This window comes from Athene cunicularia (genome assembly GCF_003259725.1).
Source record: "Athene cunicularia isolate RWA chromosome 6 unlocalized genomic scaffold, athCun1 chr6_part1, whole genome shotgun sequence".
Lineage (NCBI taxonomy): Eukaryota > Metazoa > Chordata > Aves > Strigiformes > Strigidae > Athene > Athene cunicularia.
In genome coordinates, this window is record NW_020799105.1 from 20,810,719 (window position 1) to 20,826,074 (window position 15,356).

The 15,356-nt window shown below is 38.2% G+C and overlaps 1 protein-coding gene across 1 annotated transcript in view; it reads left to right on the forward strand.

The window, feature by feature from the left end:
- Window positions 1–1,506: 1,506 nt before the first annotated feature.
- The window catches only part of PLPP4 (phospholipid phosphatase 4), a 45,341-nt gene continuing 31,491 nt past the window's right edge, over window positions 1,507–15,356 (forward strand). The window contains exons 1-4 of the mRNA XM_026851422.1: window positions 1,507–1,704; window positions 6,071–6,161; window positions 9,515–9,578; window positions 11,098–11,222. Of these exons, the coding sequence (XP_026707223.1) occupies window positions 1,699–1,704; window positions 6,071–6,161; window positions 9,515–9,578; window positions 11,098–11,222 (286 nt within the window). The 5' untranslated portion in view covers window positions 1,507–1,698. The remainder of the gene's footprint in view (window positions 1,705–6,070; window positions 6,162–9,514; window positions 9,579–11,097; window positions 11,223–15,356) is intronic.

Genomic DNA, 15,356 nt, shown 5'->3' on the forward strand with positions numbered 1-15,356 from the left:
TGCCTTCTGCCTAGTGGGAGTGTGAGTGTGCTCAGGGAAAGGGGATCCGTAGTAGCATGTGCTGGGAACGTGGGAGACTGGAGCTAATGCAGAGATTGTAGACTACAGTGGGAAAATGAAGAACAGCTGGTCAGTCCTCACATGGGATAAAAAGAAGGATTTCCTAAGACCCAGAAGACTGGATAAGGCTTGCTGTTATTTAGGAAATCGCTGACCTGGCAAGATTTGAGGACTTGTTTTCACATGGGAGAGTTGCATATATATGGTTTAATTTTACTCTGCTTTACAGATTGCTTTGAGCTTTTTCTGTTACAAAGACAATTGTAGCAGTTACTTGTATAAAACATGGGTTTGGAGGGTTTTAAAGCCCTTGGCTTTGGGAAATTTAAAGTAAAAAAAAAATCTTTGGGCCACTACACCTCTGTGTTCTGGCTCTATGGGCTTATTAGATAAGACCAGCCTGCAGAAAACTGGTCCCTGTGTCTTCTCTCAGCAGCCATTCTTCCAGTCCTAGTAAACTAGTCCTGAAATGAGTACAGTAAAGGCAAAACTTCCCAGGAAGTCTGATACGACTTCAAAGCTAAGAAAAGTTAAAGGCCAGTGAAGAACTTAGTGGAAAAAAAGAAAGAGTATGCCTTAAATGAAGAGAGACAATTTATGTAGTCCTAAAAACCTTTTGAAACTTCTTACTACAGTCAAAGATTGCAAATCCTGCTTCCTCTTTCAGTGCTGGACAAGAGTTACCCACACAAATTTATTTTCTATATAAAACTTTAACTTCAACATTTAATTTTGATGCTCTTCATTTCAAAATAACGTAATTAATATACAGAACTTTGGGGTTTGGTTGGTTGGTTTGTTGTTATATTTTGGTTGGTTTGTTTTTTAAGAGCCAAATGACATGAGAATGAAGTTGAAACAATCAGTTTTGGTAGAATGAGACAGTTCTGGTAGAGCTAGATTATTCTTAAGCTTGATAGCCAAATATAATACTGGCAATCTGAAAAAAAGAAAAAAAAAAAAAGAAAAAAATGCGTTTCTTTGAGCCCATCCTGTTTTAGGAGTGAGTCTCTTTTGGAGATATTCCCTGAAGTTATCTGTTCTTTCTATCAGTAGAAGGAATTGTCTGGGCTTCTTCTTTCTCCCCGCTTTGTGATCCTGCAAATACAACTGTCATACTTCAAAGTCTGAATCTTGACATTTGAAAGACACATTTTATATTCAATATCTGGTATATAATTTGTTCAGTGTAAAACATCTGCTGTGTGATTTTTCTAACCCCACAATATTCTTTGCACACTTTTCCCACAAAAAACTAAAATTACGATTTATAAAAGTTCCATAAGCTTTACTGTGGAGAATAAAGTGGTAGCATATAGGCTATTAAAAATCATTTTCCTAAGGGTGTATTTATGAAGGTTGTATAACTAAAAAGCAGTGAGGTGGGATAGCAGTGTATTATAAGGATAATTCATGCATGTTATACCATAACTAATTTTGTGAGAAGCTTTAAATCAGCGGGACTCTCCTGGGTTTTTCAGCCATCGTTTCAAATTGTGAAAAAAAAATAATTTATCTTTAATTGTTATTTTCAGTTTTACAGAATTTTTGGATCCATTCCAGCGGGTTATCCAGCCGGAAGAGATCTGGTTGTATAAAAATCCTTTGGTGCAATCAGACAACATACCTACGCGTCTTATGTTTGTGAGTACTAAAGGTTTATTGGTCGTTTGATGGCTGTTTGATGGTCATTTGGTAAGCGGTAGGAAATTTCTCAGAAGTACAGGGTGTTCCTTTAATTCTAATGACAATTGTTTTCCAAACCAGGGATGTCCAAAATGACAAACTGTAGGAATTCATAGGGTGTTTGTAAAAAGCAGCATTACCAGGTGACTGAATTTTATGAATGTTGATTTTACAGTTTCAGATTTAAGCTCGTGTTAACTTAGAGTGATGCTAGAGAAATGATTAGAGCAGCTTTTCGAATTAGCTGGTTAGGTGACCTGACAAAACCTTGCCATGCTCTTATTAGGTTAAATGCTTTAATTTTTAAATCCGATTTGTTTCGGCATGTTAGGCACTGAGACATTTGCCTCCAAATCTTTTTTTTTTTTTTTCATGTAGATAAAAACCTTTGTTATAGCTTCTGTCAACAAACATACTAAATATATCATAGAGCTGCTCCGCTGTCACCGCTCTGGCGCTCTCCAGCACAGCTCACGTTGACATGCTGTCTGATTTTGATGGTTTGTGTGGTTATCAAAATTCATAGTTTTGATAACCTTCACTAGCAATGATTAACAATTGTAATAATCTACATATATAAGAGTGCAATAAAGATAGACCACTACAGGAATACTAGGAAATTATGGGCATAGTTCAGGGTATTAAAACAAGTAGGTCAGTCTTTGCTTCATCAGTCAAAGTGGAGATTTTCCAGGAGTGAGCATGGCAGATGAGGTCAGATCCTAGTACCCTTACGTCAAAGCATCTTTTTCTGTGTCTGAAGCCAGGATTTTACTTTTCTGATTAAGGCTTGAACTCAGAATAAATGCAAATCAGATGTGTCATTTCTCTTCAATTTTGTTTTTAAAAGGCTCAGACCTTCAGTTATGGAAAATTTTTAATTAAGTAAGGAACAGCTTGAAGGTGCTTCCTATTTATGAGGCAACAATATATCCCAGCCTTCTAAGGCAGAGACGTGAAGGCCTGGTTTTAAATTCACCAACATATTGTTTGTTGCATTAAGAAGAAGCTCTATTAAGGACTTTTTCAGCCTGGATGGGTGAAAAGATACATTTTTCCTGAAATGGAAGACAGCTGTGTAAAAAAAAAAAATACCACCCCCACCCCCACCCCCCCCCAACCCAAGAGTTAGATTGTGCTGGGAAAGACTGAGTTTAATTCTGTCATTTTTCCTTAGGCTGAGCATTACCTTGCTACAGGCTTTCTCCGATCTGTGTTTGTAACTGAAAGGTTCAAGAACCAATAGTGAATCATTGTACAGAGTTTTGCTGCAGTGGTGAACCTACTTGTGAAACCAGTTGGTGTAATCACTAGTCCATCCTCTGTGGTCTAGGCACTAGCTACTGGGAAGCACAGTGCTGGGATATAAGTATAGTACTTTTTCTCCTAACCTTTCCCATAGAGCCAGCTTTTGGTATACTTCATGGCACATGGAACTTCCAGACAGCTCCGAGTCCATAATGTTTTTATATCAGTGTTCTCTTTCTGGCTCAGACCACTGACATGTCAGTGACTCAGTGAACAGCTTCTTAAATTAAGAAACGTATATAATTTCTAAATGTTTTTCTTCTTTAATCAAAAAGAAAAATCCAACTCTAGCACTGATCACAAGCTTTCATTATGTAAAGAATTTCTTGCCACTAGTGTTGTACTCTGGTATTGAAATATATGGCTATGGCTTATCAGAAAGTGATCTCTAAGACTTTATGAACTGCTGGATCATTTTATATACTGAGAGATTTGAATTCAAGAGAAGTGTGGTGAATACTCCAAACACAGATCCAAATTCGACGAAGCTGACTTCTGCGTGGGTATCAAGCAAGCCACAAGGGCTGGAAAGACCTGAGCCTTGTTCTGGCTCGCTCTCAGTGGATATTCCTTTTCTTGGAAAGTGTGAGGTACTGTCAGCTTCTCTTGAATGCATCATGGAAGTACGTGGGAGTCCCTATAACTTTAGCATATCTCTGGCTTGCCAGGATGAATAATGAACGAGAGAGATTTCGTCCATGTTTCACAAAAGCAAGGCAATGTTGGAATATTTCACTGCTGGAAAAGAAAACATTACTGAGATGCATCTGAGGAGAGTATTGCTCATTAGACTGTTGCCAAATCAGTTATGGCTATGAGCCATACAGAATCTTTTTGCAGAAATAAAGAAAAAGGCATCATTAGCAAGCCAAACTTTCTGTATTTGTGCATTTTGCTGCAGAATTAAAAAGACCTTCCAGCCAATGCTTTTGTGTAAGGAACAGCCATGTACTGCAAACATGAATAGTTCTTTATCTCTCTCAAAAGTCCATATGCTTGTGAAATATGAGGAAATCTGCAGTTTTACCAGATTTCTGAAGATGGATTGTAAAGAGGTTTGGAACAAGCTGCCACTTGAATTCTATCCTTTGCTGATATTTTCTGCTGCTCCTGCTTGTTCAAAAGATTTCTAACTCCATTAAACCACCGCTATAAGCTTGTCAGCCTGGCTGTATTTCTCTATGTTCTTCAACAATGGAATGTAGATATCTTTCTGCTTTTGTTTCCTGGTGGCAATTCTTACTTTTTAGAATGAAACTAATAATTCAAAGTTTTTTTTTTTTTTTTTTTTTTTTTTTTAATTTCACTCTTTGTCTCTAAAAGCAGAAATTAAACTAATGCTGAGGATAGAGAGAAGAGAACATTTCTGGGGTAGTAATATGGCACTGGCATCCTCACTTGAATTTTACACATGCTATAAACAGAAGGGAGTTTTAAGTGGAAATGGTGAATATTTTTGCTCAAGACCTGATGCATGCATTTCTAAATGTAAAAAAGGGGGGCAGACTCCAGACTGTGTTTTAATCTGCATGGCTCACTGAGTGAGATAATATTTTGCAGATGCAGGTGAGGGAACTCTGGTCCAAGGTGCACTACCAAAATAACAAATATAGTGCGTTTTCACCTTCCCTGCTCAGATATTCTAAAAGGATGTAATGAGGACTGGGATTAATCTGTATTATAAAAAGAAGAGAGTCACACGTCTTTTGTCAGAACATGTCTGTCCTGTCTGTTTCTTCTTTCAGTGAGGCTATATAAGAAGTAAGGCACTGTTCAGCCTCAGTAAAGATCTTACTTAAGCTCTGGTGCCCTGCGTGCCATACACAGGTTAATTTTTGCCTTTTTTTTTTTTTTAAAAAAAAAAAAAAGTAATTTTCACTTTTCTTCAAGAGAATAAATGTTTTTGAAAGACCTTGATTTGTTTTTGAACAAATATGATTGTGAAGAGGTTAGTAGATTCCAGAAACTAATTGGTTAACAGGCTGGAACCAGCAAGAAGCACAGATGGACTACCTTGCCCACAAGTTGCCTTTTACCTCTGCAGTTGAAGGTCTGAGACAGAAGGGATGATGGAAGGACCAGTTGGGAACAAAATCATAGTTTCCATGGCAAGCTGCTAATGAAAACCTCCCTGGTATCATGCTTGTGAGAAACTCATATGTTTCTCTGGAGAAAGACAATAAATACCTGCTCTGGGAGGACAGAGTGCAGTATGCAGACAGTGCACGAAGTAGGATGCTTTTCAGATAACTGGCACGTTTACAGTGAATCATCCACCACAGTCCAAATTGCTCTATGATAATGGGGGTGCTGTTCATGAAAATCAAGTGTGTGCATTGATGTGCAGATGCTATTTCAGGTTCCTTGTAGGAAGAATCCTGTCCTACAGCACTGACAATAAAAGATTATGGTTCTGCTTAACCAGTGAGTATACTGGTAAGTGTTCAGGTGTTGTTTTTCTGGTTTTGAATAAAATCGAGGAGTTCACATCCAAACACTTGGTAAAGGGAAGAATCATAAAGACATGATCTTCTCAATGCATTCAAGAATGACTGTTAAAAAGAAAACAAATAAATAAAATAAAGAACATTTTAAAATGTCAGGAAGTTGGTACTGCAGTCTGTTATGTTGAATAGGGTCTTCCTGAGAGCACAGCCTGGATGGGCGGCCTTCTGGAGCAACGCTCTGTGTGGAAAAAAGGCACAAGATCTGTATGGATCAGCATATGAATTTTGTGAACCTTATAGACTGTTGCTTTTTCATTTATGAAGCTGACATTTTAAATGCAGCTCCAGGCAATTACAAATCAATTATAACCCACAGTTGTGTTACAGTGTTAATGTATTCGTTGCCCTGTAGTTGCAAAGACAAATCATCCCTCTTTGCTTAAGGTCAGGAGTTTGATAAAGATCATTTAGCCTTCCAGTTTAAATGGAGCTAACTGGAACTAATTATTAATCAGTTGGACTGAAAAGGAACTGATGCTCTCACACATGATATTTGTTATCTCTTACAGGCAATTTCCTTCCTTACGCCACTAGCAGTCATATTTGTGGTGAAAATAATCCGGCGAACAGACAAGACTGAAATTAAAGAGGCTTTCTTAGGTAATGTATGTCATACTTCAAGATGGAGAATGTGTGATAGCTCTCAGAGGTCGATTCCAATTGTAGTCTAAACCTTGAAGAAAACCCGTCTGCGTTACAGTCCATTACAGTGGTTTTCAGTGCAGTTATAGTTGCAAGCCGGCTCACAAAAGCCTTTAGTTTTATGTATATTTCTAAATGTGCAAATTCTGTGTGTTAATTCCATAGACTAGCTAGCAAGGGCCAGAATTCAATCAGCAAAGCCAAGACCATGTGAGAGACTGTTCAGATGTATGTTTTTCTGTCACAGCCAATCTATTACTTACCTCTTTCTTATACCTGAACCTATTCTAAATTAAGGGTTTGACTGGAAAGTCCTGTGAGACTCAGCTGCTCAGTGTAGGAAATTACTTCTCTCATTGTTTCCTCTGACCGCTTCTGGGAGTTTCCTGTTCCCTGTTCCAAAATCCGTGCTCATGGTTCAGCTTTTCTGTTCATAAACTGATGTTTCATCTTAAACTGCCAGTGGAGTTAGATGTGCACTTAATCCTGGACCGTGAACTGCTATGGCTCTGTTATGGGTGAAGTCTAATTATAGTTTTAGGCAGCAACCTCAAGCAGAGGAGACAATGTGGATGGTAAGTCTTAAAATGTTCCAGCTAATTCTGGCTGTGCCTATCTTTTGAAATCTTTCAGTGATGTATGCCCAGATCCTTTTTACATAGATGTTGCCAGAGACCAAAATTGACTAAAGCACTTTCACTGGCAGAGGATACTTTGAAGCACTAAGAACTGCAAATGGTTTTGTTGGCAGTATGTTTGAAATACGCCTAATTCTGAAATTCTCTTTTACTGGCTAATTTACAGTTTAATTTATTGGCCCTTAGATCATAAAGTCAAACTGATACTTAGCCTTGCCTTAACTAGATAGGATGTAAATGGCACTATGTACTGCCTTTGAAATTTTTTTTTAGACAAGGCTGGATTCCCAGCTTGTTCTTTCTCCAGTTGCTCTAACACAAGTGTGAGAAGATCCTAGCTTTGCTTTGGCTGCTGCCAGTCATTTGTAGTAAGTTCTGAAAGGTCTTATAGTGATACTTTACTGGCAAGTCCATTCAATAGAAATAACTTTGATTAATAAAATGCATACAGTCACACTTCTCTGAGTTTCACTTTCTATTGTTTAAGAAGGAAAGGAACTTTGGATTGGTTTCTCCATCACTTATCTCACCTTTTTGTTCTAGAGAGACATTATTTTGGCTGTTCTTGCCTTCTTTTATAATTCCCAGGAGAAACCTTGCCAGCTTCCCCAATATTCTCCTTGCTACCCAGACTTCCAGGAAACCCCAGCCTTGATATTCTGTTCTGCAGGGTATCCCTGTTCAGTATGAGCCATAAGAGTGGAACTTCTTGTGGCTTATTTATGTTCAAGTGTACTGTACATGAATATGATTCAGTATGTTAATGTGTCTGGTGATGGTAACTGTGGTGGAGCTTTGCTGATTTGCTGAGATCTGGCACAAAATGTTCATACTGAATAATCAAGAAGTCCCCCCAAAGGTGAATTTCTTTAGGCATCATACTTAGAAGAGATCAAAAGTTAAAAGGATATGAAAATGCTTTGCCCCTCACATAACCATTAATATAATGAAGGTGATTCAGTGTGTCTAGGCTAAGGAGTAGTTAGCTTCCTAATGTAGGTGCTCTTAATCCTTCCCCTGGAAGTGCCTACATCTCTCTACTGACTAGATTCTGTGACTTTTGGTGGGCAGTCTGATTCTTTCCTAAAGGGAACAAAATGAGAGCAAATGTGGTTTGTTTATCAGTTTACATTCATAGTGTCATTTGATATTTGGATTGCCGTTGTAAGGCATCCGCACCAGTGAAAGCAAGGGTCAGTCACATATGCAATGAACAGTCAGGACAAAGCTCAACGAAAGGAGTAAACTTTACTGCGTGTCTCAGAAAGCAGATATTTCTACATGTCCTATTTTTTCAAAAAGGAGAATGTACTGCTGTGACATTGCTGTTCACATGCATTTGGCTTTCTAGGAATTTTCACCTCACCATAAATAATGGAGAGAAAACAATTGAGAGGAAAAAGAGAGCATGGGATTGAGTGGTCACTGTGGACATAGGTGTTGAAAGCAGAATAGAGTTTTGAACAGTATCAGTGTCTCTAGGATTGACTTGTTCTTTTATTTTGCTGCAGGTATTGCTATAGTCTAGAAAACCCTTCTTTTTTCCTTTTTAAAAAGAGGACTCTTTTTTTTCTAACATAAAGAAAAATAGATCCTATAACACACACAAGTTTTTATAATCTATAATATCCTCAGGCAAAGATTTTATGTAGATAGGATGGGTGCTGCTGAGTGCAGCATCTGGGGCAGTAGTCCAATGAGAAAATAGCTCATGTAGCTGTCACAATCAAAAGTTATATTACTGTAACTATTCTGCTGGAAATTGGAGATTTGCTTGATAGGTTTTTTTTCTGATGGCAAATAAAATTCAGTGGCTCTTACGCTGTAAAAGGAAGCTATTGTGTGGACTGCAACATTAAGTCAGTTTTAATCTGAAAGGAGTGTGTGCACTGGATTCACGTGCCACTGAAATCAAGGCAGAGATCTCCACAGGCTTTAGATGAGGTTCTTTGGAAAGTCTAGGGACTTGGCATGCGAGTACAAATAAAAAAGATGATTTAGACATACCTACTGTGGCAGTTCCTGTTTATTACTCCAATTTAACTAGGAAAATTGGTTAATCCCAGGAGCAAATATAAGGGGAAAATGTCAACATTTTTAGTCAAAATATCCACATCCTTTCAAAAGAAAAATAAGAAAATAATCCAATTCTAGTTTTCACCAAAAGACAATTCTTGAGCCTCAAAGTGGACTGCTTTATTGCATCATACATAGACACACACATATATATATATATAGAGAGAGAGAGAGAGATAGATATATAGATATATAAACACACATACATGCATACATACATGTCTGTACAGGAATTCTGCTTGACCTGAAGAGAGTAAGATTTTCATCTAGTAAATTCTAAAACTGGTAAACACAGTACTTGATTCTCTAATAATTGTTTCCATTTGATGATTTATACCTGTGGCATGATAGGAAGACTGGCTTTGCATAAGGAAATCGGATTTCTCGAGAGTAAAAGCAGAACACAGTCATGTAATTATTATGATGCTCTTTGGTCTGTCCTTACTCTGGGTAATAAGAAAAAAAAAATAGTAGGCTGCAAAGATCGTTCAGTTTTCAGTCCAGCAAAGGTTTTAGTTTCTAAATCAAATGCTGTAATGATGCAATTTATAGCTTGGTATTTAGGTTATTGTTCTGTTTGTTCATTCTATTTTGTAGCTGTTTCCTTGGCTCTAGCTCTGAATGGCGTCTGCACAAATACTATTAAATTAATAGTGGGAAGGTAAGTCTTGTCATGTTATAAATTATAGCTTTAACTGTTAAGAGAAATGAAGACAGATTGACAAATACAATACATCTTAGTAAAAAGATAGCTGGTGCTGCACGCTGGATTAGAGCAGTCCCCTGTGCAGCTGTCCTTTCCCTGGTGCAGGTGTTGTACAACTTCATTATGTGACATCCAGCTGTGGTAGGAATCTGTGCCCTTGTGTTTTGTTATTTGTTTGACCGGTTGGTGGATCCAGGCAAACAAGGAGTCTGAAAGGAAAGGTGTGAGCTGAAACCTGTTCATTAAATTGGCAACACAGAAGGGAAGAGTCGCAGCATGTGGGAGTTCAGATGCCAGTGCCACTGGTCTGATTAAACAGGAATCAGCTGAGTCTCTGTATAACCCAGTGCCTGTGCTTTGTGTGAAGCACGTTACTGAATGAGGTATTTCCAGGTAACAAGATCCACGGCAGAGCAAACCGTGGAGCTAAGCAGCAAGTGCACTCCTAGCTAGGCCATTTTTTTTGAATGAAGAGCCTAGAAAAATACCAGCACCCAAAATTCTGGAAAAAAAAAAAAATTAAGGTATTTTTTGACTCTTATCAAAATTTTGAATAATAGAATCTGAAAAAGACATGTTCAACTTGAATTCATAGACATTATTTAATAGACCAGTGTCACCTGTTTTGCAGCCCTGAAGAAGCAATAGTTGTGCTTGGTTTCTGATGAACCCTCCCTGCTACAGTACTGATGCCCTGACAATAATAGTACTTGGCACTTTCATTTTAAGAGTGCTTTTGAAATATAATTAAGAATGTCTGCGCCACCTTCTTCAGGCAGACATGAGCTCATTTTGCCCGCACTCCCAGCCAACTAGTTGCTCTGTCAGCTTGTCTCTGAATCTGTGGTCATTCACCTTGCTTCTCTACGTGGTTTATTAGCTCAGGATCAGTATGACACCACTCAAGCCTGCGTGCTGTCGTTCAGCTCACAGCAGGGTCAAAAGAAAGTTGGTTTGTTCAATGCATCAGAGAGTCAGCATCAAGGCTGGCATTAGAATTGGGTGGTTGCTTTGTAGCCCAGTTGTAGTCCTATGTTAAGCTAGATATATAGGCAAGAATTGTGCAGCTTTGTGGGGTGGTGATGCTGCTTTCCTCTGTCACTGGAAGTGCTGTGCAAGATTGGCAGCTCTGGGCTAGAGTAACCCTGCATGTTCATTTTTAGAGACAACTCCCACTTGCATGCTGCACTGGAAGCTTCCCTGAGAGCACCTGCCAGAAAAATGTGATCTTGAATTGGGGGAAAAATGTGATCTTGAATTGCGGTTTAGTGGTGGATTTGTCAGTGTTTGATTTACTGTTATCAATGGTTTTAAGGGCCTTTTACAACCTAAATGATTTCTATGATTTCTGTTGCTGTGTTACGGCAGGAGGGAACGAACTCTGTATGTAATAAGCAGTAAATGTAATAATCACTTTGAGGTTTATTTGTTACTACAGCTTTTATATTTTTAATATCCATGGTGTTTTTTGTAGACCGCGTCCCGATTTCTTTTACCGCTGCTTTCCAGATGGAGTAATGAACTCTGAAATGCACTGCACAGGTGACCCAGATCTGGTGTCTGAAGGCAGAAAAAGCTTTCCGAGTATCCACTCTTCCTGTAAGTTCATTTAAGTGCAGTTCCTCTTTTGTAAAAAGCTGTCCTATTTATGTTTTGGAATTGCTTCTTTTTTTTTTGTTAGATCACAAACCTGAATTTTGCTGGAGGGGCCTGGACTTCTGTCTTAGGTCACCACCCCCAGAAATTTCCTTCTGGAAATAAAGTTGTGAGCCTGTGACCCGTCCTTATCATTGAGTACCATAGCAGGACTGTCAGCTGAGTGAAACACTATTCAAGGTTAAAGAAAGGAGTGTGGTTCTGAGGGTGTATCTGTTCCCTAATGCAGACCTCTGTATACAACCTTTGTCTATATAGTAAATATTTATTTAGTTATATTCCATTGAAGCATAAAATGTGACAAGGCATGTTTGACCTGCATAGCTTTGGCAAGATCTAGTTAATATCATTCAAATACTAGATCTATTAAACCAAAGTTCAAGTCGCAAAGACAGTTCAACTACTTTTATCATTAAGGTTTCTTCACGGGAGGTTGTATGCTTGAGGGTGGAAGGGGTGGAATGTTCAGATGTCTGCTGCCCTGGGCACAGGCAGGAGGAGTAAATGGTAGTTCTGTTCCCAGCTCAGGCAAGCAGAGGAGAACACGTAGAACATCCTGACTGTTCTGTCAGTGTAGTAACACAGAAGTAGTGTGCAATGGGGGCTACAGGTGTATCAATAGTATCTTATTTAGAGGAGAAAACAGAGGTAAATTTGGCACAGTTGGGAGTTTCTCTGCTTTCTTGTCTGCTCCTAGGACAGCACAGTCACTTGTCACTCTATTTGGCTTTGAGGTTGTCCTCAGTCTGGGTCTGATCAGCTACTCCTAGCTTCTGCTGTATCCTGACAAACGTTAGGTGGCTTTATGAAAACTCGTTATGTCTGATTTAATTAGTTGGATTAAATCAGATGTTTACAAAGGTTCCTTTCTCTGTATTGAGGAGCTGACTTCTAGAGTGTTTTATGTCAATTGTCTAATAAAACTTATTTTCATCTGTAAAATAATTTGATTGCTGTGAGGGGTTTTTTTTTGGGTGTGTTTTTTGTTGTTTTTTTTTTTTTTTGGCTGGTATTGTTTGTTGCCTTGTGCTGTTCTGTTTCTGAGAACTGCCAACTGAATACCAGTAAGTCATAGCTCTGGAATTTGTTTTTCTGATCTTTTTTAAAGTAATAACTTCAAATTATCTAATTGTGCAGAATTATATATTGCAAACAAGTTGGGTAATGAGATAAATGAAATTCTGAGCGGATCTTGCTCCCTTTTTCTTGAGTCCCAGAAACAGATAAGGGAGTAGTAGATGTTTGTGGATATGTTGTAAGTTTTATAGTCCTAAGAAGTAAACCAATTTAGCTGTCTCAAATTAAGCTTCAATTACATTAAAGAGACAATAGCAGAATATATTGTATGGTGTTTAGAACAAGTGGTATTTATTGCTATTTGTAGTCTGTCTTCAGATCTGATTGTCATGCTTAATTGCAATCCTCTTGATTAAGTATTTCATCAATGTATAACAACAAAGGCTTAAAATACGTGCACGTATACACTCATGTACTAGAATTTACAGATTAGGACTCAGCAAGTGTTATAGTTGGTCACTTTTTTTATTGAAATGCAACAGCTTACCCTGAGGCTGCAAAGTGTGAGTTTGTTTTTGCACAGACTAGAAGCACCGTATGGGTAGCATGCTCTGCTAAGCTCTGGCACACATACTGGTTCTCTAACGAGACCGCTCATCACACAGCGAAGTGCTTTGTCCCTGTGCCAGTGGGGCAGCCACAGAACGCATATTGGGGTTTTAATTTTAACTGGTATTAGTTTTATAAGTACTGAGTTATGTTACTGCAGCTCACACAAAATTCAGGTGGAGCAGAATGATGGCCCGCTGTCTAGACCAAAATTATCAGAACAGCTTTCTCCATCACTAGTACAACACTAGCATGCGGCTGAGTTGTCTGTATTTCTTACCACAAAGCCTTTTATTACAATGTGATAAGAATGAAAAGATGTTTTATATGCAGTAATTTTTATCTCTTGGTAAGTGTATGCAAGAGTGAGGCAATTCTGCAGCTGTATGAGGTACTTAGGTATTATAACATCAGGCTTCAAACTAAGTCTCTGACAAGACTGTGTGTTTTGAAGCTCAAAATCCGTATGTATTTGATAATCTTACAATGCTAACCTTTGCTTCTCTGCGTAGCAAAATTATTCGGATAACCAGGATTGTCAGTATTATTTTATCAAGAATAGTTTATAGCTGTGATAATAAATTTATTCTTGCTGTTACTTCATCTGCCACTAGACTGAAGAGTGAAAAGCAAAAAATATGGGAAACATGATATTATATTATCTTCCTGGACGTATAAAGCAATGATAATGTTGAGGATATAGTAATTCCTGTTTGGAAATTTTGATGTAATTCTAGATTTTCAGTATTTTGTATTGTGTAATGTATAAACTATACCTCCTTTATCACCTGCTGCCAGTGAAAAATTATTCTCTTATTTTCAAAAAGCTGTTCTTCCTGCCTTCTTAACATGTAGGGAATTGCAAACTTTCCTTCCATAAACTCAGTCCAAGATTTTTTTCTTGGCTCTTTTTTCCCCTTCCTTCAGCATAAGGTAAAATGAATGAATTCCATTCTTCAGATTTCTGTCATCCTTTCTCTCTTTGTTGTGGAATTAGTGAAGCAGCACTAAAAAAAGGTTTTTTTCTTTCTGTTTCTATTTGCTTGGGTTTTTTTTTTTGTTTGTTTGTTTTTTGGTTTTTTTTTTTTTTTTTTCTATTTTTATGGCTGCTGAAATGTAAGTGGGGAGGATGAGAGTTGACATAAACTATAGTACCTCCCTTGGAATGATAGTTACAAGTGGCCCACTACCACTTGGTATTTTCTACTTCACTTGAACACATGAAGAAAATAAATCACAAGTAAAAGCTGCCAGGCAGCTCATAAAGAGAGGTTAGAAGCTTCAGTCAAGAGCCTTTTTCATCTTCAAAACAGTTTTTCTTAGAGCATTCCTTGGACAGGCTGTCAATCAAAAGCTTTGTTATACCAGGATCTAAAACCTCATCCATGCAAAATGAGGCCTTTAAAAAGAAAGTCTGTGGTGCTGTGAATGCTGTGCTGTAAGAATGTAGTGCAGGGATTTATTACAAGAGTGAGAGTACTCACACCCCCAGATGGCCTGATCTGACCTGTGTACTCAATAAAATTGTTGTGAACTACTTGTCTTGCACTTTAAGAGTCAACTTGTACCCTGAAGAAGGGTATGTTCTCCTTATTAGAGCGTAGATGATTTTCTTGGCTTAAATTACCATCTCTTTCATCCCCCTGTGCCAAGGAGTGCATGTAATACAAATTAGAAAAATGTAGGGAGCACAAACTGTTTTGTAAAGACAAAGAACGAGAGGTGCAAACTATAGTTTCCTGAAACAACTGAGGCAGTTTGTACCAAATCAGAACAGAAGGTTGACCCACATGAGGACAGGGTTGTTAGTGCTCAACCTTCTCTGACCGAGGAACAGAACTCTACCTGCAGTGGCTGCTGAAAATGTACTTTGAGCTGGCATACCTCGTTCAAGGGTTCTGTCCCCTAGCTCTGTCTTTTGTTGTCCTTTTACTGGAAAGATTGTTGAAGTTAGGTGACTCCTCTTGATAACTTTATAACAACAACTTGAGTTTAGAATATGCACAAGCACAACCCAGCATTTAATGACTCTATTGATATTTACCCAGTAGTGTGTGTTCTACTGGATGAAAGAAGTGCCTGGAACTTCTGGTTTGTTGACAGCATATTTTGCCTCTTTTCCAGTTGAACTGCCAGTATATCTTGTTTGAGCGAACCAGTGTTTGGGGGTAGGGAGCCAAGACTCCTGCCTGAATCCAGTAGCTCAGAGGTATTCCTGAGTCCCAGGTTTATATGTAGCTATTCTGACCAAAATGCTTCCAAAATGTAGGTCTATTTTTCCATATTTACTATTTCTATGGTTTTATTGATCCATTGGCAATTTTACGATATTTAAACTTACTACCTGTGAAGATACCGTGCAGCTTCTCTATGTCCATGCTTCATTGAAAGAATGATGTTTATGAAGATCACAAACACAGCATTTCTTCCTCATGCCTCTGTCCTTCCTGT